Below are 26451 nucleotides of genomic sequence, written 5' to 3' on the forward strand. Positions count from 1 at the left end.
GCTTCATGTGGAAAGCGACAATAAGCTTAGTTCTTCTAACTCAGTGGTGCTCAAACTGGTACGTGTACCACTGGTGGTACTTGAGACATCTCTGGTGTTACTTGGAAGAATTCATTTTTTGTGCATTGATTTGAAGGCTGATTTGTATTAATCTGAAAACATAATGCAGAATAATACTAGGCAAGCAAGAATTCTAAAAACAAACTGGAAGGCTTCTAAAAACAAACTGGAAGGCCTTTACTGCGATATTCTCATGTTGGTTGTCAAGGTGGTAGTACTTGGAGAGATCAATATTTTCTAGGGTGGTACTTCACAGAAAAAGTTTGAGAACCACTGTTAGGGATGCCTTGGAGGTGGGAAGTGAAATTGACAATAAAAAACTGCAGAGCACCAGGCTGGTTTCAATTTGGTTTTATGAGGATGGCTGCAAATTCTGGCTTGCACAGTAATTAACTACCAACAGCTAAATAAATACTGTACCTCTTTCCATTCTTCGTCTGTCTCGTGTCGGTACCCAAGTAAATGACAAATCCCATGAGTAGTAACCACCTGTGGAAAAGCATTTTGAAAGGTTAACAAAGAAATGCTGCAACAGCATAATGCATAATATTCAGTGAGTGTTAAAGCAATTTCAACATGCAGTTGTAATGCTCACACTACCATGGACTTGTTAAGCGGGCTTGCGGAGCAAGGACCATGCAGAGCATGGCCCTTGCAGAGCAAGGCCCGTTTATTAAGCGGGCTTGCGGAGCAAGGACCATGCAGAGCATGGCCCTTGCAGAGCAAGGCCCGTTTATAGTAATCTCTAAGTCCTGTTTTATTATTATTGGTCTTGTGCAGGGGCAGTAAAAATAGAAAATGGATCTCCTCCTAGGCCTTTCGAGATAGAGACACCGTTCAAACACTAAAACGACCGGCTCGGCTTGGAGATCGCGTACAGTTATAGGCTTCTCCGTGTCTCTTGTCGTTTTCCCGTTTTTGGCGATTTAGTGAAAGCCTGGGTCCCCATTCAAAACCATGGTGGAACCTTCATGAACGACAGTTCCGCCACTCTAGAGATTAGAGTGTAGGAGGCTTTTTCGGTCATAAAACATCAACACTTTCACCTAGAAGTTTAGTTGACGCGTTGTTAGCGAGCTCTATGGGATGTCTCCAAATTGTGAAAGTTTCATCTCCCAACTCCCAATACTTTTTAAATGGCAGGTTTGTAAAAAAAAACAGGCCTGGGTCTATGGAGAATCCCAGTCTTTCGAAAAGTGCATTTTTCAAGAGATCAGCGCATGTCCCACACGGAGGTCCATTTGTGCCTGAAAAATTTAACCTATAAACTTCATTCAAAGACTGTTAGAGAGGTCACAAGCATGACTCCGATCTGTGAAAAGGACACGTGCCAACTCCTTTTAGTTTTTTTACAACGATGTTGTAAAGACAAAAAACTCATTCTCATTTTCTCCCCAGTTTAGAGCTCAATACTAACTGTCTTTCAGTCAATCACAACAGGTGCAGCCAGTGAAGGGTTCCATTTCAACTGTCACTGTCTCAAGATTCTATTCTTAACGAGCAGGTGCGAGCAACCATTCTAGAAGTCTATTGTTCAGCTCTGCAATGCAATGTAATATAGTCTTGCTGGACTATGCATGACAATTAGCTGCTTGGCTTAGTGGTAATGCATGCCGCTGCATTAGAGATATGGAGGTTGAGGGTTCGAATCCCACCCGAAGCCATGTTGATTTTCTACATTAAATTATATCATATGCAGCGTTCCTTGGCCGACTTAAAATGCCATGTATATCATTTAGTATGGATGGCAAATGTGCTGAATTACAGATATTGAGGTTGGGGGTTCGAAACCCAGTCAAAGCCATGTTGATTTTCAAAATTATATCATATGCAGTGTTCCTTGGCCAACTTAAAATGCCATGTATGTCATTTAGTATGCATGGCAAATGTGCTGGATTACAGATATGGAGGTTGGGGGTTCGAATCCCAGTCAAAGCCATGTTGATTTTCAAAATTATATCATATGCAGTGTTCCTTGGCCAACTTAAAATGCCATGTATGTCATTTAGTATGAATGGCAAATGTGCTGAATTAGGGATATGGGGGTTGGAGGTTCGAACCCCAGTCGAAGCCATGTTGAAATTCAAAATGATATCATATGCAGTGTTCCTTAGCCAACTTCAAATATCATGTATTGTATGTCATTTAATATCAATGGCAAAGGGGTTGGATTACAGATATGGAGGTTGTGAGTTCTAATCCCGCTCGAAGCCATGTTGATTTTCAAAATTATATCATATGCAGTGTTCCTTAGCCAACTTAAAATACCATGTATGTCATTTAGTATATCCCCAAAACGCAGAGCTACAACACTTTCAAGATGGCTGAATCCAAGATGGCTGAATTGTTTGGCCCATAACTTCTGACTGGGTGGATGGAGTTTTTCCAAGATTTCTTCTAGCTTTGTTTTCTCAATAGTACTTTGTTTCATCTCTGCCCCAAAAGGCAAGCCCGCTTCCAGCATTTTCTGTGAGAATGCATTTCTAGTTAGTACCTGAGATTTTTTCTTCTTCTGCCATTTCAGAGATCCTGGTCATTGTAATGGGGGCAGGTGTTTGTTTACATGTCAAAAAACATCTTGATTTATTCCCAAAAATGTCCCGAAGGTTATGTACCATCAGCAGACAACTACCTTTTGGGAAAATATTTGGAATAGGCTTATTTTAAGACTTCTTAAAATGTAAACAAAAGCTGCCCCCATTAGAATGGCTCGACATATAGGAAAGGGCTGAGCCAAAAAATGTACCATCACCGGGTAAGTCAAGGGTTGCGTGAGCATTGCAATACAACAGCATATTGAAATTGGCAGGAGTGCTCCTTTAACTTAGGAATGTTAAGTACTTACTGTTAACGTGCTATGAAAATCTTGAGAAGTCCTTCTACACTGTTGCATCACATACTCCACTCCAAGAAATATGTCGCCAAGATTGAGGTCGTCTCTGTGGAAGCCACAAGGGACTTTCCCAGGCCTCAGATCCTGCAAGCAGACGACATGCATGTGATGTGGTTGACTAGTGACAGTTGTTAATAGACAGTGACAGTCTAGACTACACAATACATGAGAAAGGACAATGTGTCTTACCTCGTAGAAGGGGAACGATAAAACATCCGTTGCTGCGTTCTTTTTCCTGTATATGCTATTAATCCTTTGCATTTTACAGTTGTCGACGCATATCAAACCTAAATCAAATTTCTGGATGCCTAGAATGTGTCTTAACGTTTCCACATCTTTCCGTAGTCTTGCTCGGCGCACAGGCACCACGTGCTGGAGGTTGCGAATAACTACACCCATGGCGACAGATGACCAGAGACGTTAGTCTTCCACAAGAATCGATATATGAATGAATGATTCACAGAAAGGAATGGATATTATTAGACGGCGTGAATCGATTTTACTGAATGACAATGCGGGCACATTACTAGTGTTTACTGAACAACTTCCGTGCCCCAGTGCCTTGGAATTGAATCTGACATTCATTAGCTTTAGTGGCTAACATTACCTGTAGTTAGCGATGTGGCTATGCAGTGTCCGATGGCATATTTTCTAACATTACGCCAAAGACTACTGTCTCAAAACTATGCATTCATAGCATGTGACAGTGTCCACACGATCCCATGCTACATGTAATTTAATGTCTGTCTTGGATGGTACAATACCGAGTTTGTCTTCATGTACTGACGGACCTTGACCGGTGAAAAAATGTATTTTCCGTGATTCTAAACAAGACGGACAGGAAACGGAAATACACTTGTTTTCGTCGTAGCGGGCTCACGCCAGCAGATGAGATTAGTTCCCTCCACAGTAAGGAAAATGTTTGGAAATGGGTATGTAGTTAGGCCAACGTTTTTATGTTTTTAAATTAGTTTCAGCAGCATGCTTTGTAACAATTTTAATCAATTCAATTACAGCCATTCTTCGCCATTCCATAGTTTTGTGTATAGTTAGCCTAGTGTAACTGATTAGCATGCTCTTCGTGGCTTGTAACGTGATTTATTGTCCATTCTACACTTTCATATCTTGTACGTTGTTGTTTTTAGCATGACCATGTTCGCTCCGCGTGTTTCTACAATTTCATAAAGTATAGTATGTTACTACCCCCTCACATTGCAGGTTCTTTTTGATGCGATGGCCAGTTGAGGGACTGCACTTTTTTTAGTATGGTGTTATGAGTTACATTTTTTTTCATATCAAAAGACGAGTCTTAGTTGTCAAATTACGACAATGAATCCATCCAACTTTTTTGGGAGCCAACAGGGTGCCTTTCAGGCCCCAAATAATGCCAATCGTAGTGGAGGTATATTCCAGTCTTTTACACAGCAGAACCCAATAAATACACAACAGAATGCTGGCTTTGGACAAACGTCCACGTTTGGCCAGCCGTCTGCATTTAGCCAGCCAACAGCCTTTGGGCAGACCTCCGGACAGACTTCTTCTGTATTCGGACAGTCCTCTGTATTTGGCCAGAATCCGTCATTTGGTCAAGGTGGTGGTCTAAATCAAAACACCACACAGCCTCCAGCCTTTGGACAGACAGCTCTTGGACAAAGCACCACTGGATTTGGTGCACCGCCCCCCTTTGCCCAAGCCTCTGGCCAGAGTCAGGGGATGTTTACACAGCCATCTGCCTTTGGACAAACCCCTGCGTTCGGGCAGACTGGTGGATTTGGTCAGCAGACATCTGGTTTTGGACTACAGGGAGGAACAAGTTCTTCTGCTGCGGCCTCTGGAACCCAGCCCATCAGTTTCGGTACCAAGCCCACCTTAAGCCAGCCATCTGCCTTTCCACAACCTACAGTGACCTCCACCCCCTCCTTGAATGTCCAGAATGTTGCTCAGAAGCCTGGTTTTGGTGTGCCTGAATTTGGCTTCAAACCATCCACTGAAGCCGTTTTCAAGCCCATCTTCAGTTCAAGCCCAGAGCCTGCGAACACTCAACCATCCTCTGAACCCTTTGGCATGTCTACCAACATGGACAGCAGTGGACCGCCCAGTAGTGGATTCCCAAGTGCCCAAACAGGACTGGGCTTCAGTTTTGCCCGGCCGACCACAGCAGCGTCCATCACTGGTCAAGCGGCCACCAGTGCCCCCCAAAGCGATGCACCTCCAACCAGCAGCAGCAGCAGCAGTAGTAGTAGCTCCGTGGGCAACGTCAAGTTTTTCTTCTCGCAGCCCGCCGCACCATCGAGCAGCAGCAGCAGCAGCACCACCACCAGCTTGGCTCAGCCAACGGCAGTTCCCAGCAGCCCGTCGTCCTTTTCGTTCACCTCCAAAGCCCTACAGCCACAGGGCGAATCATCCGAAAAGTTCACGTTTGGGATGCCCAGGCCGTCTGCATTTGGAGAGCCCAAGGCAAAGTCCGAGGCCACAACAACAAGCACAGAGGCCAGCCAAGGCACGGATGAAGCCACCGGGGAAAGCTCTGCGTTTGTCAGCTTTGGCAAAGGAATGAAACGCAAGGAGGAGCCCGATGACCCTGCTGCTTCTCAGGGGAAGACTGCCAAGGTGGAGGCGGATGACCCAGGGGCAGGCGTGACGAGGCAGCCAGCCAAACGTCCAATTACGAGAAACCGCGCCATGGCTGGAGGGCTCTTCTCAAACGCCATGCGCGGCGTACTGAGGTCCTCTGTGACGGCTGTCAAGAGGGAAGCAAAGGAGGATGAGCCAGCCCCAGACTGGGGACAGGGGCAGACGCAGAGGCCGGAGCCCCCAGCCGCACGTGTGGTAGTTCCTCCTCCCAGATCGCAGGCACCAACTCGGGAAGTTCTGGAAAAGGCAGAAGATCTGGGTGAGTGTGGTCTTTTTCTCCCCTCCCTTAACTTGCTTAGCATTTCCCACTTTTTGATAACCTAAGATGTTTGTGAAACATCATTTCTGAACGTCTGTAGATATTTGCCAATAAAAGCGCACTTTGACTTTTGACTTAAGTTTCCTGAATTTCCCCCTGGGGATTAATAAAGTTACTCTACTCTACTCTAATAAAAATGTGACTTGTCTTTCAGCTTCCCTTGACGCTGTGCAGCCTGAGCCCGAGACCCCCAAAGCTGCAAAGCGGCAGCAGCGTCAGGATAGCGCCGACAGCATTGGGGGCATCTCCCCCACCGATCTGACTGTGCTCCAGTGCAAGGGTGTCCCCCCGAATTTGAATCGCAAGGACGTCATCGAAAAGCACTTCAACCGTTTTGGCAAAGTGCGAAGAGTGTACTGCCGGCCTCCAAAGAATTTGGCCATCGTGCACTTCCAAGACCACGTGAGTTCACCTTTTTGCCAAAAAAGAATAAAGCAAAAAACATACTTAACTGTTACATTAGGACTTAGGTCAGACTTTCATCTTACGTGTTTGTCCTTGTGTGTGTTTTGGTCAGGCCTCGGCAGCAAAAGCAAAGAAAAGGGGCAAGATTTTACAAGGAAATGAACTGACCATATTCTATCAGCGGAAGAAGCAAAGTAAGTCACACTGTAGAATTCCTGACAGAAGACAAAGTCAAAATTTTGGACTGTACTGTAAGTCAGTGGTTCCCAACCTATGGGTCATGACCCAACCTATGGGTCACCAAAGATCCACGGGGGGTCGCAAAGCCCTCTTGATTTTAAGGGGTTTCATTTTAATACCATATGTAGCCCATGTTGAACAAATGACAAATGCATAGAAGCAACACTATTTTTAAGGGCTACATTAAACATTTATTCTGTGTTTGAACAAAGACAAATTGAGGAATATAATGATAACTTAAATGAGTTTTCGTAGGAAAGAGAGCATATCACGTGACTCCCCTCATGCGGGCGCAGGTTCACCAAAGCTTACAATGGTAAAAATATGGGTCCCTGAAGAAAAAGGTTGGGAACCACTGCTGTAAGTATTTAAGACATTTCAGTAATGACTGTGGTTATTAATCCTTTCCACAGGTCCAGCGGAGAAGGGTGTTGGGTCAATAGAGGGAGAAAGCCCGGCTGAGCCAGAGGTGAGACAGAAAGGTTTTCAGGCCTCGCCACTCAGACGACCTCTACCGAGACCAGCTGTCTCCAGCACCGTCACTATCAGCAAAGGGTATGTGAAGAGATCTTCTAAAGTCTTTATGTAGAACTAATAAAAAAAACTATTCAGAATTTAACATTTACATACCGGTCTGTTTTCAAATGTCAGTTTTTAAGTAACCTATTCTCAGTTTTTAAGTCATCCATTTTATATTCATTACAGGAAAACGTCAATATTCATTTATTTATTTAAAATAGATGTACTAGTCATATGATATACAATGTGATGTTGATGTATTCTTCAGGTCTCCAATGAAGAAGACCTCGATAGCCAAAGCACTGCAGTTTGACACTGAGTCCCAGCAGGAGTCCTCTGGGGAGGGCCTGAGTTCCGAGCGCTCCAGCAGCAGCAGCAGCAGCAGCAGCCTGCCCTCCTCCCTGCTGCACCTCATCGGCACTGTGGCAGAGACGGCCGAGGAGAAGTACAGACTCCTGGAGCAGAGGGACAAGATTCTTAGACAAGGTAACCTGAGACCATTTATTAAATACAGCAAATGTGGCTACTTCTACTGTTGCTTTTCTCATCAGGACCAATGATAAATCCCAGCTCCTAGTGCAACTTGCCACTTATGACCTTTTGAATTGTTATGAATTGACGTGCAGAGAAGAAATATTCTCATGCATATTTTGTTGATTTTTTTTGTTCCTTTCTTCATTGACAGGTCGCAGTAAGAGAACTGATTTGGATATGTCCAAGGTGTTTGTGGGGACTTGTCCTGACATGTGTCCTGAGAAGGAGCGCTACATGAGGGAGACACGAAACCAGCTCAGCTCCTATGAAGTGGTTCCAGAGACTGAGAAGGTTGGTGGCATCTGACATGTTGGTTGGTTGGAATACCAGGACAGTTTTCCTGCAGTTTATAGGGTTCCCATGGTCAGTGGTTTGGAACTAAGGATAGGATGGTGCAGAACACTGACTGTTTTAAGTCTTATTGGGTCAAAAAGGAAAAGTTGGGCACGGGTTTTACACGGGTGTGGCATAAATGCAATTTTGTTGTGTGCTAAGGAGTACTGTGTCACAAAGATGGACAGTTGTGACTTCATGTGTGCGGCACATCTCAACCAAGACCACAATTGAACACGGTGTTAAAGTCATGTAGTTTGAGCCTGTCTTAAGTATATGCGTGTTGTTTCAGGTGGACCACTGTGCAGCCATCAAAGAGTACAGCAGGTCATCAGCTGACCAGGAGGAGCCCCTCCCCCATGAGCTGCGTCCACTTCCTGTTTTGAAGATGACCATGGACTACCTGGTCACGCAGGTCATGGACCAGGGAGAAGGAAATCACGCCGACTGGTACGACTTTGTCTGGAACCGGACCAGGGGAATCCGAAAGGTTGGTGTTGTTGAATGAAATGCATTTTGAATCAGCTTGTTTTTTTATGTTAATTGCTAAAATGAGAGCAGCAACCTATTTGTTTTGTGGTATCTCTGCCTCTGTGTCTATCTTCCACCTGTGAACACAATTCTTACAGGTCAAATGAGTAATAACAAGAGATATAGGACTGTAATATAACATTAATATGAGTAATAACCTTATAAGAGGAAATATTTCCTCAAATTTGTTTTCACATTGGATTAATAATTTGGACATGTTGATGGAAATTAGCTTGTAAGATATAATCTGATGCAGGTCATCTTTTTAGATGCGTCCTAGCATCTCTATAAGAGGGTATGTCCGTCCATCGGTCTGTCCGTCTGAAACTCTCTTGAAATTGTTATGCCCTCCTGTGCCCACAAGGCGGCAGTGCATAGACGGACTCATCTTTGTCCGCCTGTCAGACTTGTTACTCTTGTAACTGATGTACTATGCACATGGGCCCTGTTGAAATAAACCAAATAAACTAAACTCATAGCGCTTTCCTTAAAAAGGGGCATTCCCTAATTATTTCTTTGTCCGTGTCTCTCAGGATATTACCCAGCAGCACCTGTGTGACCCGGACACCGTCTCCCTGATGGAGAAGTGCACGCGCTTCCACATCCACTGCGCCCACCACTTGTGCCAGGAGCACATGATGGCGTTCGACGCCAAGATCAACAACGAGAACATGACCAAGTGCCTGCAGAGCCTGAAGGAGATGTACCAGGACCTGGCCACGCGGGGTGTGTACTGCCCCAACGAGGCAGAGTTCCGCCAGTACAACGTCCTGCTCAAGATGAACGACGGGGACATCCTCAGGTCAGTCATGAGTGACACCAGGGTTTGGTTTTTGTTCCTTTTACATTACATAGTTTTCAAAGTGAGAAGTCCGCACACTTAAAATCCTTTTTGTTGTATTTCATTATTTCATGGCTGGATTACGTTTCGACCTCAGCAGTCTTCATCAGTGAAGGATGTTGGGAAGATATTCATTAACTTAACTGATGTAATGCTACATGTTTACAGCAATGTGCAATTATGTGTATTAGATATTTGTGTGTACATCTTGCATCTACAGCAAGTTTAAGTTCAAGTTTGTTTTATTGTCAATTTCTTTGCATGCACTGTTCATACAATGAATTTGAAATTACATTTCTTGCTTTCCCATGCAGACATAGACTAATCTAGGTAAGGACATAGACAGTATAGACATAGACAGTACTCATACATGGACATAAGACAGTATGGACATAGACAGTGCTCATACAGACATTTAAAGTGCAAGACTGGACAACAGAAGACTTGTAGAGAACATGCATTAAGAGGAGGTATTTGTTGTGCTTTTTCTAAAAGTCCTTTATAGCGTTCTGACATAGTAATAGTAGCATTTTGAAGAAAAATAAATATTAAAATAGGTCTATCAAGTATGTATCTATATAAGCTGTCAGACACCTTCATTTCCCTCGTGATTAATAAAAGTACTCTACTCTACTCTTCTTTACTCTACTCTACTGTATTCTACTCTACTCTACTCTACTCTAATGCACTGCAGAGAGGTGCAGCAGTTTCGTGAGGAGGTGCGCAACTCTCCCGAGGTGAAGTTTGCCGTGCAAGCCTTCGCTGCGCACAACAGCAACAACTTTGTCAGGTTCTTCAAACTGGTCAAGTCGGCCTCATACCTGTCCAGCTGCATACTGCACAGATACTTCAATCAGGTAACATAGAAACTGAAGTTTTATATTTTCTGAAAATAATTGTTTCGACATTTGTAGTTGGTCTTTCATCTTTGCCATCTGTTTCCATAGGTCAGAGGAGAAGCGCTAAGAGCCCTCAACGTGGCTTACACCATTGGCTCTCATAGATCCACAGCGTTCCCCATTGAGAACCTGGTCCGAATGCTGATGTTCCGCAACACAGACGAGGCCGCAAGCTTCATCCAGCACTATGGCCTGGCCATGAACGAAAGGTCAAAATCTTATTCACTTGAAATGCGTACAATAACACAACATCTCAAGTGTAGTTGCAGATCATTATTAGAGATGCACCGGATCCTGATTTTTAGGATCCTGTCGGATACCGGATCCACTGCTTAAGATCCTGCCGGATCCGGAACCGGATACCGGATCCTACGAAAGGGTTGAAACACATAGCCTACTCACACACGTGGGCCCTTTTTATCACGTTGGCTCAAACTATTTTGACTGAAAAGCCTCGGCTACCGGATCCGGATCCTGTGAAAAACCCTATTATCCTGCCGGATCCGGAACCGGATCTTGGATCCGGTGCATCTCTAATCATTATTAATACATATCATTTTGATGTTTTTATGAATACTCAAACCCCTTACGATTAACATCAGCAGTACACAATTTTGAGGGCAGACATGGGTAAGCGGTAACGTTGTAGCCCAAAGGTTGTTGGTTCGATTCCCGACCCGCCAGGTTGGCTGGGGGAGTAATTAACCAGTGTTCTGCCCCATCCTCCTCCATGACTGAGGTATCCTGAGCATGGTATAGTCCCGCCACACTGCTCTCTTGGGGTGCTGTTTGGGACTGCTCTTTTACACGGGTGTGGTATAAATGCAATTTCGTTGTGTGCAGTGAGCACTGTGTGCTAAGGAGTACTGTGTCACAATGACAGTGGGAGTTTCCCACATGGGCTTCCACAACTCCTGGGTTCAAATTGCAATTATATCAATACACTTTCTAGATCGCATATACCAACCACAAGTCTTGACTCTACTACTTGAATGCTGAGTACTGGAAAAAAGGGCCACATTTAAAGAACAAATGGCTTGTTTCTAACACCCTTGCTCCCTTGCCTGCTTGTGGCCTCGTCATGACGTCACTGATGACAGAAATGTATTTCAATATTACATTACATTACACTACATTTAGCTTTCATTTATTCAAAGCGACTTACAGTTATTATTTGTCAGGGTATTGGTTACAGGCCCTGGAGCAATGTGGGGTTAGGTGCCTTGCTCAAGGGCACTTCAGCCATGGATGGAGATGTAGGGAGAGGTCAGGGGGGATTCGAACCTGCAACCCCTAGATTGAAAGACCAACTCTCTAACCACTAGGCCACGGCTGCCCACAACAATATCTCTCAAAAACGTAATTCGTCACTTTCTCATTTGCAAGTGGGATGGTGTTTGTAGCCAAAGGTTCTTGTGCCGGCCCTAGACTGACAGCTGGGAAACGATATTATTTTCTCCACGCAGGCGGGGCGTCAGGGAAACGCGAGGCCACAAGCATAGCTCGAGGACGGGATTCCGGATATTAGAAAGAACCCTGTGTCTTCTATTCTTAGAGGCTGTTTATACATACCTGGGTATTTTGATAAACGTAGAAGTCATTTCCCTGCCTTTCGTTTATAAATTAATAAACAAACAAGAGGTTTCCGCTCTTATATATTATCTATAAACGTAGCTTCAAAAAACTATGGGAAAAGTGGAGATTTTTAAAAAAACGCTGGTTAGTGTTTGTACATAAACAGAGATAAATGGAGACTTGAATGGCACTCGCCTTACTGTGCACAGGCTTAACATATTTATGACCGCTCTCAGCAGCATATTCCTTCGTATTTGCCTATGATGTGAACAAAAATATTTTGTTAAGCGTAGAGAAGAAAAAAAAGTACCCGGGTGTACTCAGATATGACTTGTCAAAGAGACTGAAAATATTTTACAGGATCTGGCAGCCCATCCTAGACCACCTTACCCAGGATGATAATGACTGCAGTCAAGAATGAGTGTACCGTTCATCTCTTTTTTTTTTCTTTGTCTGAATATATCGAGATCTGTGATGTAAAACTACAACTCTCCCAGCTTTGTTTGTGTTGTTTTTTGTTTTGTTCTGTGTGTGTATATTGCTTTTTCTCTTTCTGTATTGTTTTGTTTTCTGCAAAAATCTGAATAAACATATAATAATAAAATAAAAAATACCCGGGTGTGTCTAAACAGGCCCTTACTCTCCCACGGTGTTCTGTTCCAGTTTGGTGGAGCTGAGCCGCACGGCGTACCAGGAACCGGAGCTGTCTCTTCCTCAGCGCAAGTCCCTGGCCATCGAGATAAAGAGGACGGTGCTGATTGGTCAGGTGGTGAACGGCGGGCCCCTCCCCAACCCGCCGCAGCACGTGCCCGTCTGCAGCTTTGACGCCCAGAACAAGTACAGGGGAGAGAAGCTGGCACCCGAACCAGCACCCACGCCTGGCACATCTGGAGGTGACTACAGAAAACATGATGCATGCCTCCTTCACATGCCTGATGTATTTAAGGGTTTCCTCTGTCCCTGTTAACTTTTGGACTGTGTCTTGGTAAAATACAGTTATTGGTGAAAGGATGTTAATTTTTACACCTGGAGACATGATTTTCCTGTTGTAACAATGCATTATCCTCCAATTTAAGTATTATGTGTTTAGGTTAAGCAATAAGGCACGTTTTTATGCCGGATTTAGAAAAACTAAGGAGTTTGTAGTGTGACGCAAGTATAGCCACACAATTTAAAAATTGATTAAGTGTATTTTAGGGGAAATTTCAGTGGGCTGTGGCTTAGGATTCAATCGCACACACTGTTTGTGATTAGCAGATTTGACGTTCCAAGACGCTGACAGTCAAGCCCAATCAAGACAAACACGCTCACTAACGCACAGTTTTGGATATATTGGCCTAGCATGAAGTCTCTAATTTGGATGAATAGGGGCGAGACCTATTGTGTCCCATCTCCTGTCCTTTATCTGTAGCCGAGCAGTTTTTTAAGAAAGATACTGTTAAGATAACCTTTTAAAGGTTTTCAACTTTTTATAATGTATTGATGTTAAAAAAAACATATTTAATCTCTTTATTTATATGGTTGTTAGTTTTGTAAATGTGATATGTTTTTTTTCTATCTGTATTGGCCATGATATAGCCATAGCTGCTGAAATGGCAATAAATGTAAACAATCAATCAATCATATTATCTCTAGCCGTGGCCTTCAGGCAGGAGCCAAAGTCTGTGCTGGAGTCGAAGCCCAGGATGTTGGCAGAGGCGAGGCTGCTGGTGGAGCCTCAGCCCACGGTGGTGGTGACGGAGCCCGGAGACGCGGACGAGACGGCGCAGCGGGAGGAACCGGCTGCCCTGCCAGGCCCCCCACCTCAGGAGCTCCAGAGCCTCTTCCAGCCCATAGAGCAGCCGCAGCCCGACAGACCTCCCTCGCCTCCTCCCCCCAAACCGGAGGTTGTCTACTTGGATCAGGTGAGCCTCGATACAGATGATGGGTCTGTGATTAGTATCGAACCAAGCATTTACCAAATGCTACAAAAAATGACTTCTTGCCATTTGGTAAATGTTTGGGTTCTCCTTCATATCGATTCAATCGCTCATTTCTATGGGAGAATGCTCTTGGCTGTTCGACCTGAGGAAGACCCTTTGTAATCACACCTGAGGACGAATAAGCTGCGTTGGGGGTGAGACGACCACTTTGTCAAAACCACTACAAATTACATTGCAAATGGTCCTCATCAGGTCAAACAGCCAAGAGCATTCTCCCATAGAGATGGCTCACATATCTCATTCAGAGAATCGAGGACATGTACATATCCTTGTGTTTTTATTATCATCATCTGTGATTAGTTTTCCTGAAAAGGAAAGTCAAATTAAATGTTTGTAGCATTTGATAAATGGTTTTGTTTTTTTTGTTTTTTTTAAGATTTGGTGTGATGATTTTAGTTTTGTGCCGTAAAAAATTGTGCTTGAACCCTTTGCTTGCCAGGACATTATGGCGGAGGTGGAGTCTGTGGTGGAAGAGGTCCTGGAGGCGGAGGTGTCCGGGGTGGCCAAGGATGGAGCAGAGTACGTCTCCACAGCACTCAGGTAAGTCAGCCATCCTGCCAGCGGTCATCTACTGCATATGGCGTAACAAAGGCAAACGTTGCCACATGTAGTAGCGTTGAACAGTGGTGCAGTGATCAGGAAAGCTACCCTGATCACAGAGGGAGGACCCCTATCATCCCCTCAATCACTCCTTCCAACTGTTTCCATCACAAAGTCTATCTGTCTGTCTCTAACCCAGTTGTTCTCAGCCTTTTAAGAAATATTTTTTTTAAAAAGCCCCCGTGACCTCATCATAAGCCTCCCAATGCCCTCTTTATCTCTAATGTCATCTGAGCACCCCATGAATGCCCCGCAGCAAGATACCTCGTTGAGAGACTTAACCCTTACCTGACATGGGTATGACATTGGTTGTGTGTGCAGTGTGAGTGATGTCCAGCTGGAGGCGGTGGTGAGCGAGGTGGTGCAGGAGATGCTGCAAGACGTCTCCCTGGCTGAGATGAGTGCTGAGGGGCAGCGTATCGCAGAGGAGAAACGCCGGCTGGAGGAGGCCAGGTGGGTGAAGAAAAGCTTCCCGTTGTTGCACTTAATGTCAGCATCCAATCCCATCCCAGTTTCAGGGACGGGGGGGGGGGGGGGATTTCTGTTTCATTCACTCTTTAGGCCATGTTTTCTTTTTATTTTATTGTGCGTTTTTAATGTTTTCATATTTTGATTGTGGAGAATTGAAATGCAGGACACATTTCTGTGCAATCAGGCAATAAGAAATGTTCTCCTATTGTACGGGAGCAATTCCATTTCTGCTTTCTCTCTCCAGACTGAAGCAGGAACATGAGGCCTTCCTGGACCTCTTGAGTGGAGAGCTGTGCCTGGAGATCAGCGAGGAGGTTGTTGGGGAGTGCATCAAGGAGACGGCTGCCTCAGAGATCCAGTAAGCAGTGCACACCTCTCGCTCGCTCTCCCTCCCTCCTTACAACACTGACGGCATTGCAATGAGATGAGACTAATTCACCTGTCTTGTTAAAGATCTGTTTTCATTATAGTTCTGTATATAGTATACATAGTTCTAATAGGTCTATATCAATCTAAATTATGAAGGTTGTAGAGATCATAAGAATATGTAGTATGTTAGTGTTGCATACCTATATTTTCCTTTCAGTGATCCTTTCAGTGGTCCAGCATCTGATGTGCTACTGATGTGCGCGCATTCTTTCAGGTTGGCCCAGGAGGAGAAGGCGGCGTGTGTGTCTCGCTGCTCCCAGGCGGTGTGTGAGAGCCTGGTGGAGGAGGCCCTGCAGATGGAGCTGTCTCAGCTGGCCCAGGAGATACTGGACACCGAGCTGCAGCGCATACACAAGTACATCAAGAAGTGAGTACAAGTCACTCACTACCGTTGTCTTCATTTGTAACATTAGGATGCTGTAAAGCAGGGGGTTCGTTTCTCGACAACGTTGGTGCTAACTAAGTTAGCAACTTACTTGGTTGCAATGCAAATTCCTATAAGGAACCAAGTAAGTTGCTAACTGGTTAGCAACAATGCTTTCGAGAAACGGTGTTCAGGACCCCATTTCTCGAAAGCATCGTCGCTAACCAGTTAGCAACTTAATAGTTTACCAACGGGAAATTGCATTGCAACCAAGTAACTTGCTAATTTAGTTAGCAATGAAACTGTCAAGAAACGCACTCCAGGTTTGCATACACGAACGTCATGAAGATGGATTGTTTTTCTCCTCATTTGCAAACTCGTTTTCTGTCAGTGTCAAAGCATATGCAGAACGTAATTAGATAATTTTTGCGCACAATTTGTACCACTTATTTCCTCAGCGTTGTCGGGTAACGGCACGGCTGCTGTGTGTGTGACTCTTTGGCTTTTTGTGCACCTTTATATGTTTGGCCTTTAGGTGGCGTGACGTGGTGGCGGTGCGTCGTCAGCTGAAGAGGCAGATGCGTGGGTTCCCGGCGGCCCCTTGCTGTGTGGACCCCCGCTTCAAGCTGACCGCCCTGGCCCCCAGCGCCCCCCACACCCCCTCTCTGGACAGCCTGGCGCGGGGACTCGTCAACCTGGGCAACGCCGGCAACATGGCCGTGTCCTGCACACGGTACTACTAGAGAGAGAGAGAGAGAGGTTCCATTGGCCCATTGTTTCCGGGTTCTATTATTGCAAGGGGGAGGGGGGGGGATCCCCCTTTAGGCAGACTTAGGCAGACCTAAGGACTGTTCTATTCAATGCTAGGAGTATTATGACACGCCCCTTTAGGCAGACCGGAACCTGGTCATGTTAGGTGCCCATAGCAACCTATTACATTGGCATATCTCTATATACTTAAAGAATCTCTGGTACTACTGCTCAAGGCTTACGGACATGAATAGCTAGATCACGAGGGCTATTTTATTTGATTATTCCAAGAGCCTGCCCTGTGTTGTCCAGCTGATGTACAGTATATTGTATACAGTCAATAGTGTGCACTTACAAATAGCATTTTGGATGTACTACAGTCAAACACTGTTGTTACTCCTTGAGTAGCCACTTGACTGAGCCGTTGTTAAAAAAAAAAAAAATCTGATGAAGACGCATGCCGACGCGTTAGTCTGATTGCACTGACAAAATAAACAACAGAAAATATACATTTGTGAAGCACCAGATTTTTCCTCCTTTTTATTTATGGCTTAGTCCTGCTCTGGTTGCACCTGATTGTTAATTTAGAAGCAAGGAGTATGTATTCCCTTTGTTCTAAAATCTTGTATGTCTTTTGTTTACCTGCAGGCTGTTGAAATTTAGGAAGGAGGCCCTTCATCAGATGAGGGTGCACTACTTCTACAATCAGCTTCTCAGGTAAGCATTACAGTCAATTGCAGTGTAGTACATTACACACACTGTGGTTGTTTAACTCTTTTTAAAATACCGTTGTCCTTTTTTCTGTGTGTGTGTGATTTTTAGTGAATGTGTGTGGACCCCTCTGGACTTGGCCACCCTGGTGGTGGAGAGCGTCCCCAACCCACCGGAGAGAATCTTCTGGAAAGCCATGCTGTTGCTGCCCAGCTGTCAGGACAGTGACTCCAGTGTCACAAACGGGTATGAAGCCAATGTCAAACAAACTAGTCCTAGTCATAAGGTCTGCAAGGCAAGAAACCAGTAGTGAAAGCTGATTGGCTGTTTTGACAAATTGATGCCACTGCTGAAGGGTCCTGTCTCTCATTTCCTTTTCTCTCCTTCTTTGGTGTGCAGCATTCTGACAGACTGGCTGGAGGCTAAGCTGAGTGGTGGGGAGGAGAGGGTGGAAAGCAGCGACCTCCCGGCTGGAGCAGTGCAGACCCTCACCATCAGCAACGGCCTCCGCCAACTGGAGAACAGGACGCACAAAGTGCACGTCTGCATCAAGGTAACCCCAGCTGCCATTCTCATTAAAATCTCTTTTTTTCTCAAACATTCTGGGTTTCTTTCTCAGAAATGTAAAAATATATATGTATTTCCAAGTGGCCCTATTGCTCTCCCGTAGAAACCGGTACTGAAATTTTGTGGAGATATGACTGTACATGACTAGCATGCCTTGCCTTTCTTGACTGTTTTAGACAAGGCAAGTCAACTTTATTTGTATTGCGCATTTCATACATCAATGCAATTCAATGTGCTTTACAGAAAAGTAAGATAAAATATGATATGAAATAAAGCATACATTACGTTTGTCTCCAGGTGAGCCGTGGGCCTCTGGGTGAGGATACGCAGGGCAAGCTGGAGGAGAGCAAGGAGCTGCTGGGCACCAACGCTCTGCTGATGCTGCTACCCCCCACCCTGGAGGGAGATGGAGATGATGGAGAGGGGGAGGATGGGGACCTCCCTCTGCTCTCCGCCCTGCTCCAGCTCAAGCAGATCCAGCAGGCCAGCAGTGGGCAGCATGCCCCCATGCCCCTGGCCGTGGTGGTGCCTGGACATCTGGTGGAAGCCCTCAGTGACCAGAAACTTGAGGAAGGTATGCGATGGCATTGCGATCTCATTGATTTTCTTTTCCTTTTCTTTTTTTGATTTTTTTTTTTTGACTTTTAAGCCTTTATTTTTGAGATAGGACAGTGGAGGATAGACAGGAAACGAGTAGCGAGAGAGCGAGAGATGGCTGAATTCAAACCCAGGTCGCCAGTGTAGTAGTCCAGTGCCCAACTGTTAGAGCCACGGCTGGGCCGCGATCACATTTTTTTCAATGAAAGACCCTTTTCACAACTGCCCCTTTTCACAACTACCCCTTTCTGATCTGCAGAAGATGGTACCTTTTGAAAACCGTAGACCTAGTAGAATGGCATCAGTCATCGTCTACTGCAGTGATTCCCAACCAGGGGTACACGAGCACACTGTAGGGGGTACATGGGAAAATTAACAAATGTGTATGGAGAATAGTCACATTGGAATATAGTGCATGAATAAGGGGGTACGCATGGTATGTCAGAGGGGGGTATGCAAGACGACAAACGTTGGGAAACACTGGCGTCTACTGCACAGTTGTTTCTGATAATGCTTCTCTTCTTTCCCCTCATGGTTTCCAGACCTAATGCTGAAGACACTAGTGGCTGATGGACTCATCTCAGACTACACCTTCATCCGCATCCCGGAGACCACCAACGACATGCAGGGAACTGAACAGGTACAGTATGTCTACCAGATCTAAATTCAGTAGGAACAAAAATCTGCTATCTCCACCTCGGTCTTTGAGCCATCCGTCACTCATGGACCGTATCAGTAATCTCTGTGTGTGTGTGTGTGTGTGTGTGTGTGTGTGTGTGTGTGTGTGTGTGTGTGTGTGTGTGTGTGTGTGTGTGTGTGTGTGTGTGTGTGTGTGTGTGTGTTTGTGAAGAAGAAGGTGGTGTTTGTATTCTTAAAACTGTTATTACTTTGAGACCGGTATTTGTTGTATCTGTAACATTTATGTCCTGATGTACAGATTATGAATTGTGGACATAAATAAAGTAGTTAGTGTGTCTGCGTGTGTGTGTTTCCCCAGGTGTACAGATTATGAATAGCAGGCATAAATAATTTAAAATGTTAATAAAGTTGTTAAAATGTGTGTGTGTGTGTGTGTTTGTGTGTGTGTGTGTGTGTGTGCGTGTGTGCGTGTGTGTGTGTGTGTGTGTGTTTGTTCCCCAGGTGAAGCAGGCAGTCAAGTGGCTGGTGTCCCGCTCCCCGTCCGCCTGCCCCCTCACCTCCCAGACGCTGGTGGCCTTCGTGGAGGCCGGCCTGTGCCGCGAGTTCAGCGCCCGGCTGTACCGGGACAAGCAGGAGCGTGCGCGCGCCGGCCTGCCGTGCCAGGACCCGGCGCCCATCATCCAGCTGTACAACAGCGTGCTGCACTTCCTGGCCGACCTGGTGTCGTCGGAGCAGCTGAGCGGCCTCTCCTGGCCCCCCGCCGAGTTCTCGCTGCCGGAGACCCGCGACCTGCTGCCCCACCTAGACTGGAACTCCCCGGGCCACCTGTACTGGCTCCGCAAGGCCATACTCAGCCTGAAGCTGCCCGAGTGGGACCTGCCTCCTGCCACAGGTATACCAGAGAGAGTAGAGAGAAAGAGGTTCCATTGGCCCATTGTTTCCGGGTTCTATTATTGCAAGGGGGAGGGGGTGGGATCCCCCTTTAGGCATACCTAAGCACACCTAAGGACTGTTCTATTCAATGCTAGGAGTATTATGACATGCCCCTTTAGGCAGACCGGAACCTGGTCATGTTAGGTGCCCATAGCAACCTATTACATTGGCATATCTCTATATACTTAAAGAATCTCTGGGTATACAATACAATCAGTGCTCTAAATTAGCACTAGCCAACCAGCCAAATGCTATTGAAACTTCTGTTTGGCTGGTAGAAAAGACCAATTCACTAGCCACTTTGACCCATTAGAGAGTGTGTTGTTGGCTAGTAAGATTAACATCTACTAGCCATTTTGACTGGTGGTGAAAAAAGTTAAATTAGGGCCATGAGTACAGATCATCCCGATATTTGGCTGGATTGGTTCACAAATGGTCAACTTGTTAAGTTGGGAAATGAGGGAAATTATTATATATCATAACTTGTTATTAACTATTAATACTTCATAAACCAGAAGAATTTGCATACCTGCCAACCTTGAATTTTTTTTTTGAGTAGCAATTTATCGCGGCGCGGCAATTCACGGCGCAACAAATACCTACAAGTGAGAAAATGTGGTCAACGCAGCGCAATACCATGGGCCGCCGGCGGGCCCATCTCTGAGAGGCTACTTTGTTTTGCACACCTTGGGTTGCCAAATGTCAAGGGGGAAAATATGGAACACTTCATTCAGGCAGGGGGAGTAGGGGTCCTCTCCCAGGAAAAATTGCTTTTCTTAAATGCAATTTCCTGCATTTTAATGCATTTTAGCCTAACATCCCGTGTATCTGGCAATTTCACCAGATTATCTTGCTCTTCACAGTACTTTGAACTACCATACATTATTAAACTTTCATGGAAGATGTTTTTTTGTTTCACACCATGACACCAATAAAATGCTATGGTATAGTGTGCTGGAATTCAGGCCTCTAAATTAACTTTATTGATCACCAGCCAATATGGCTGTTAATCTTACAAGTCAAAACATACCACCAGTCTGGCTAGTAAATTATCCTATGTACCAGCCAAACAGAGCATTTGGTCACTTGGGGGGTGTTAAGGAGCTGGAATCGAGTATGAAATTGAAGCATTTGCTTATTATTTTTTTGCTGTAGAAGGTATATGTAGGGAAATTTATAATTTGATTATATAATGCATTTCAGTGATTTTTATTAACAAAAAGTTGAATTGCAATGATTCTTACATCATTTCCCCCAATATTAATAAATGGTGATGTTGTCACCTACTGTGAAGAAGTATCAGCAGATTGTAGAGAAAAAGATAAAGACAGGTGGTATCTAGGCTAGGATAATATCAGGTTAATATTATTACCTTGGGGGCTAACATCAAAATCACACTTGCATCCATTCAGTAGCCTACACGTCACGTGGCTCTACCATTGACAGTATATTCTATTTGCCGGTACTGTCAATGGGCTCTACTGATGGACGAGGGCTAATGGCCACTTGGAACTTCCACAGTAACTTTTGAGGTGCATGCACGCTTCTTTTTTCCACTTCTCTACATATTGGCCTATCTACCCTCATTTGCCGTCATGAGTTGGCTATTGTTCAGTGTTCTGCACATACATGATGACAGGATAATATATTTTATTGATAGATTGCCATACGTGATTACGGATAGTTCTAGTCGTGGAGTCATGCATATTTTGGTATGACGCACAATACATGTTACACCTATTCACAGAATGGGCCACGACTCCAGTATTCCTATGTCTTTATAGGGTGTCATGGTAGATTACGGATGTACTCCGAGCACAACCGTTAGAACTATCGCTTTATTTCGCCCAGTTAAAATGATCCGACGCAAAGGGAAACCGAATTTAGTTCGCTGCTAATCTGCTAATTTATAGCGCAGTAATAGTCAGCAGTCGATCACATTTTCTCATTCGGAAGTAATCTCGTTTCGGTCCAATATAAAAAAAAGCATATTGCCGTCAAATACGGCGAAACATTGGGTGAACCATTATGTTCAGGACGACAGACCTCGAGCTTTATTTATTTTCTTTTACGGATTCAACTGGACGCAATTCACTATTCCCATTGAGGCTACCTTTCTCAAAGCCCATTTACCTTTGAAACGGTGATTTTGACGGTGCTCACTTGTAAAACTACAGCGACAGCACCAAGATGGATAATATATGATGACAGGAGGAGGACACTTGTGTCAGAGATTATAGGAGTAGTCTCTCTGCTTGTGTGTGTCTTTGAAGCAAACTTTCTATCTGCAGCTGATACCTCGACTCGAGCGGAGCGACAACAAATGAAGACCTCTAAACTAGCTCTCTGATTGGTCAATATTTCCCCCCACACGTTGCTACTAGCCAATGGAAAGGCCAGCGCAAGGCAGTTGCAAGCAGAGCCATATCTACGGCTCTGGCTGGTTGCAAGTCTACAGAGAAATATAATATATAAGGGCCCGTGAAAACACCTTGCTATTGGTTTTTCCCGTATTTTGAAGTGACAGCGCCGTAGTTTGATGTCAAAATCCGTATCTGCTACACAAAATGCGTAATGGTCGGCAGGTATGAATTTGTCACATTTGACTGGTAATGCAGACCACTAGATGGCTTCATGTCTCTCATGGTCATCACAGGTCATCACATATGCAAATTAACAAGTGAATTAATGAAATGACACTTCCTTGCGTGTTTGTGTTTCTCTTCTCCGCGCCGCAGCCTCCTGGCCCTGCCTGTGTGCCTCCATCACCCAGTATGTCTCCCAGGTCCCCTCCTCTCGCCACCACCAGCCCCTGCTCATGTCCCACGTGGAGAACCTCCTGCTCAGGGTGCGAGCCGCCCAGGCGCCCGCTGCTTCCGTTGCTCAGGATGAGGAGCAAGAGGAGGATGACCTGAAGGCAGGCCCTTCTTTCCAGAGCGTGCCCTGGGACGAGATCGTGGCTCTCTGCATCGACCACCGCATGAAGGACTGGCGGCCTCCAGAGAGGCCCGTGTCAGAAGGTGAGACATGCAGTGAGGATGTGCAGGAATAGGGTGCTGGGAGGGACATGGCAATTGCGGAGGAAAGGATTTGGCCTTGTGGTTAGAGGGTTGTTTTGTTTGTTTGTTAGTTGGTTGGTTGGTTGGTTGGTCCTGTATCAGCAGGAGATATTCGATTAGTGAAGTAACCCGAGCTGTTAAGCACCCTTAACAGGTGCCCTTGAAAATGCCATGCTTTGCCGGCTCCACAGTATCTCATAATGAAAATATTGGCTAAATTTTGTATAATCTAATCTAATAGTATAATGCGATGTAGGAAAAGTAATGCAAGGAAAACTTGGCACGTTGTGTCACTGAATCCCCTTTCCCTGTCCCCTGCCCCCTCCACAGACGCCATCACGGATGACGGTCAGATCCTGGTGTACTTCCAGAAGGAGGCTCTGAGTCACTACCAGCCCCCCGCCGAATGGGCCAAGGCCGTCAGGCACACGCACCAGGAGAAGAGGCAGCAGGAGCTACAGCAGTAAGACACAAGCGCTTTACATGAACAGCAGCATTACCGGAAAACATTGGCCAAAGCTGTGAATTTCAAAGTGTACAGTAAAATGATAGTGGTTACTTTTCATTTAAATAAAATAGCAGCTGAAATTCTGAAGGACCATCAGCAGAATTACTGCTGTCTGCAACATTGATTTGATACATTTACAAATGCAGTATAACACAAGTCCACAAGATGAATAATTTACTGTATCACACAACCTCATTTCTCTTCGCACAACTTTTAATTTACCAATGTGGGGCAGCCGTGGCCTAGTAGTTCAGGAGAGCTTTAGATCAAAGGTTTGCAGGTCCAAACCCCAACCTTACCAATCCCTACCTCACTCCATGGCTGACGTGCCCTTGAGCAAGGCACCCAACCCCACACTGCTCCAGGGATTGTAACCAATACCCTGTACTTGAAACTGCTAATTGTAATGTAATAATAATGATAATTAAAAATACCTGAAAGTGGCTTTGGATTTTAAAAAAGCGTCAGTGAAGTGTAATGTAATGTAATAAAAATGTAACAAATGTGTTTTGTCAAAAGGTCCAAGCCCAGCCCCAGGCGTGGTCTGACTCCGGTGAGGGCTCTGAAGCAGCGGCTGTTCCAGAGTGTGCTGGAGGCACAGGAGGAGGAGGAGGAGGAGGAGGCGCCGTCAGAGCTGGACATCACCCACACGCCCTCCGCAGGACAGCTGCTACCCCAGCGCCTCCTCTCAGGCATCGAGAAGGAGAAGGCACACAGCCAGAGGTTAGACCAGAGAGAATAGAGAGAGAGAGGTTCCATTGGCCCATTGTTTCCGGGTTCTACTATTGCAAGGGGGAGGGGGTGGAAATCCCCCTTTAGGCAGACCTAAGGACTGTTCTATTCAATGCTAGGAGTATTATGACACGGCCCTTTAGGCAGATCGGAACCTGGTCATGTTAGGCGCCCATAGCAACCTATTACATTGGCATATCTCTATATACTTAAAGAATCTCTGGTTAGACCTGACACAGACCACCTGTTTTCGGAATTAATAATTTTGGTCTTTGGTCGTGCTCCCTGTACAGGCTTTAGCTAGTTTCAGTGTCTGGATAATTTCCCTTTATCAATATATCTAAAATGAATAGCTCACAATTAATATGTACGCACACAGTCAGAGAACGGAACTTCTTTCCTCATGCATAGCATTGAAACACAAATTGTTGCCTAGGTGGAGCACAGATAGGTGGCAAGGTTGTCCACAGGGTTTGCATAAAATAACTGGCATTGAATGTTGTTGACCACAGCTTGTGTATGAGACCCCAGTCGGTAGGTAACACCTTTCACTTCCTGTCCCCCCCCCCAGGTGTGAGGAGCAGCTGAGGCGCTGGTTGGACGGAGACTCTCTGGACACGCCCACTATGCCCCTATTGGTGCCCTCCACGCTGCTGACGCTGCCCGAGCTCATGGCCCACACCAGGAAAGCCGCTGGCCCTGCAGCCATCATGGACACTTCCCTGACACAGGTACAGCTGAAACGGCCAATCGCATATTACATTACACGCAGGAACAGCTGAAACAGCCAATCGCATATTATGTTACGTTACACACAGGAACAGCTGAAACAGCCAATCGGATATTACATTACATTACACACCACACACTTACCACTTAAACAGCCAATCGGATATTACGTTACATTACACACGCAGGTACAGCTGAAACAGCCAATCGGATATAACATTACATTACACACCACACAGTTACCACTTAAACAGCCAATTGGATATTACTTTACATTGCACACCACACAGGTACAGCTGAAACGGCCAACCGCTTATTACATTATATTAAACATCCCACAGGTACAGCTGAAACAGCCAATCGGATATTACATTACATTACACACCACACAGGTACAGCTGAAACAGCCGACCCGACACCTCTGTGTGTGTACACTAGTGACACTTTCATAATGCAGCTTGGTGTTGTGATGCAGTGAATGGGTCTTACACTGCAGCAGATTGTTTTTAGATGTGTAAAAACATATTGTGTATTATGACAAAGGGAGCTATTAGAAGGCACAATCACAAAATTGTGTGAATGTGTGAAATGCATACATATTCAAGATTAGATCATCCAGGCTCAGATTGCTAGGTGAGTGTGTTATTGGGATGCTTGTAATCTCTTCACAAAACTGTGCAGGTGCAGCCAAAAAAAATGTTCCGTCATGTTATTTCACTATAAATCCAAATCAACTTATCTGAAATATTGCTACTCCTTCTACAGTCAGAGTCAAGTCTACAGTAGGCTTGTGAGCACTCTTGTAAATCAGAATTGATTGTACACAGTGCATTGATCTATTGATGTGGTCCATGCTAGCGTTGAGTGTTGAAGATTGAAAATAAGTTTGTCTGGATTTATAGGTACCTGAAGATGAAGATGATGAAGAGACGAGCGGCCGTGACTGGCTGAGGGCAGCTCCCGTATCCATCGCCCAGCGCATTCAGGATCTGGACAGAACCATCGCAGCCAGCCGAGAGGAGGAACTTGCCTTTGGACTCACCCTCAGTAGCCTGTTAAACATAGTGGAGGATTAACACTCAACTGAATATACCTTCCTTCCTCTGCAAGCAGGCAGTGCCTCAAAACAAGTTTTTAAAGTGTATTTAATTAAAAATGGCATTAGTTTACTCCGGTGAAAGTGTTTTGCCAAAACGATCTAATCTGATCACTATTGTATTATTTGTTTGTTTGTTTGTTTGTTTGCTTTCACTGTTGTTTTTATCATGAAAGTTATTGTTTGGAAATATGTGGTGCGTAACCAAGCACTAACATATTTGAAAAATATTTTGTATAGGTTAGTAATATTCAACTCGTGGATTTTTTAGGTTATTAAGATCAGATTATTTTCCTTGTGTTGGATTCTCTCTGTCTTTGTTTTAGTATATTATAAATAAAATAAAGGATAATTTTGTATATCTGGCTGTTTATTAACTCGTTCATAAATGACTAGATTTTTAGACCTTGTTTATAATTTGCGGTGCACAATGGTGACACTCATGCCCCGCCTCTTACCACACCTTCTCGCCTGTTCATTGGCTGACGTCTTCTCTGGTCA

General features: G+C 45.0%; 2 protein-coding genes across 4 annotated transcripts in view; one reads left to right on the forward strand and one right to left on the reverse strand.

Annotated features, from left to right (window-relative positions):
• Positions 1 to 3834, reverse strand: part of LOC134460891 (endoribonuclease YbeY-like) — a 4203-nt gene extending 369 nt beyond the window's left edge. The window contains exons 1-3 of the mRNA XM_063213502.1: positions 3143 to 3834; positions 2906 to 3037; positions 481 to 549 (exon numbers count right to left, since the gene is read on the reverse strand). Of these exons, the coding sequence (XP_063069572.1) occupies positions 481 to 549; positions 2906 to 3037; positions 3143 to 3352 (411 nt within the window). The 5' untranslated portion in view covers positions 3353 to 3834. The remainder of the gene's footprint in view (positions 1 to 480; positions 550 to 2905; positions 3038 to 3142) is intronic.
• mcm3ap (minichromosome maintenance complex component 3 associated protein) lies at positions 3822 to 26309 on the forward strand. Of its 3 annotated transcripts, none has more exons than XM_063213493.1 (29): positions 3822 to 3885; positions 4172 to 5846; positions 6061 to 6308; positions 6424 to 6505; positions 6965 to 7106; positions 7339 to 7556; positions 7756 to 7895; positions 8230 to 8427; positions 9002 to 9270; positions 10004 to 10166; positions 10257 to 10417; positions 12447 to 12676; positions 13419 to 13687; positions 14205 to 14305; positions 14687 to 14818; positions 15081 to 15194; positions 15480 to 15632; positions 16165 to 16362; positions 17028 to 17096; positions 17202 to 17336; positions 17490 to 17643; positions 17955 to 18231; positions 18797 to 18894; positions 19395 to 19785; positions 22565 to 22846; positions 23216 to 23348; positions 23913 to 24116; positions 24697 to 24856; positions 25757 to 26309. In XM_063213493.1, exons 2-29 carry the CDS (start codon positions 4283 to 4285, stop codon positions 25928 to 25930), a joined length of 6459 nt encoding a protein of 2152 aa, XP_063069563.1. In that variant the 5' UTR covers positions 3822 to 3885; positions 4172 to 4282; the 3' UTR covers positions 25931 to 26309. The 3 variants fall into 3 exon arrangements, with proteins under 3 accessions (XP_063069563.1, XP_063069564.1, XP_063069562.1); XM_063213494.1 differs by having other exon boundaries at positions 3824 to 3862; XM_063213492.1 differs by having other exon boundaries at positions 3851 to 5846.
• The last annotated feature ends 142 nt before the right edge of the window (positions 26310 to 26451 follow it).

Source organism: Engraulis encrasicolus, chromosome 13 (assembly GCF_034702125.1).
Source record: "Engraulis encrasicolus isolate BLACKSEA-1 chromosome 13, IST_EnEncr_1.0, whole genome shotgun sequence".
NCBI classification, from domain to species: domain Eukaryota; kingdom Metazoa; phylum Chordata; class Actinopteri; order Clupeiformes; family Engraulidae; genus Engraulis; species Engraulis encrasicolus.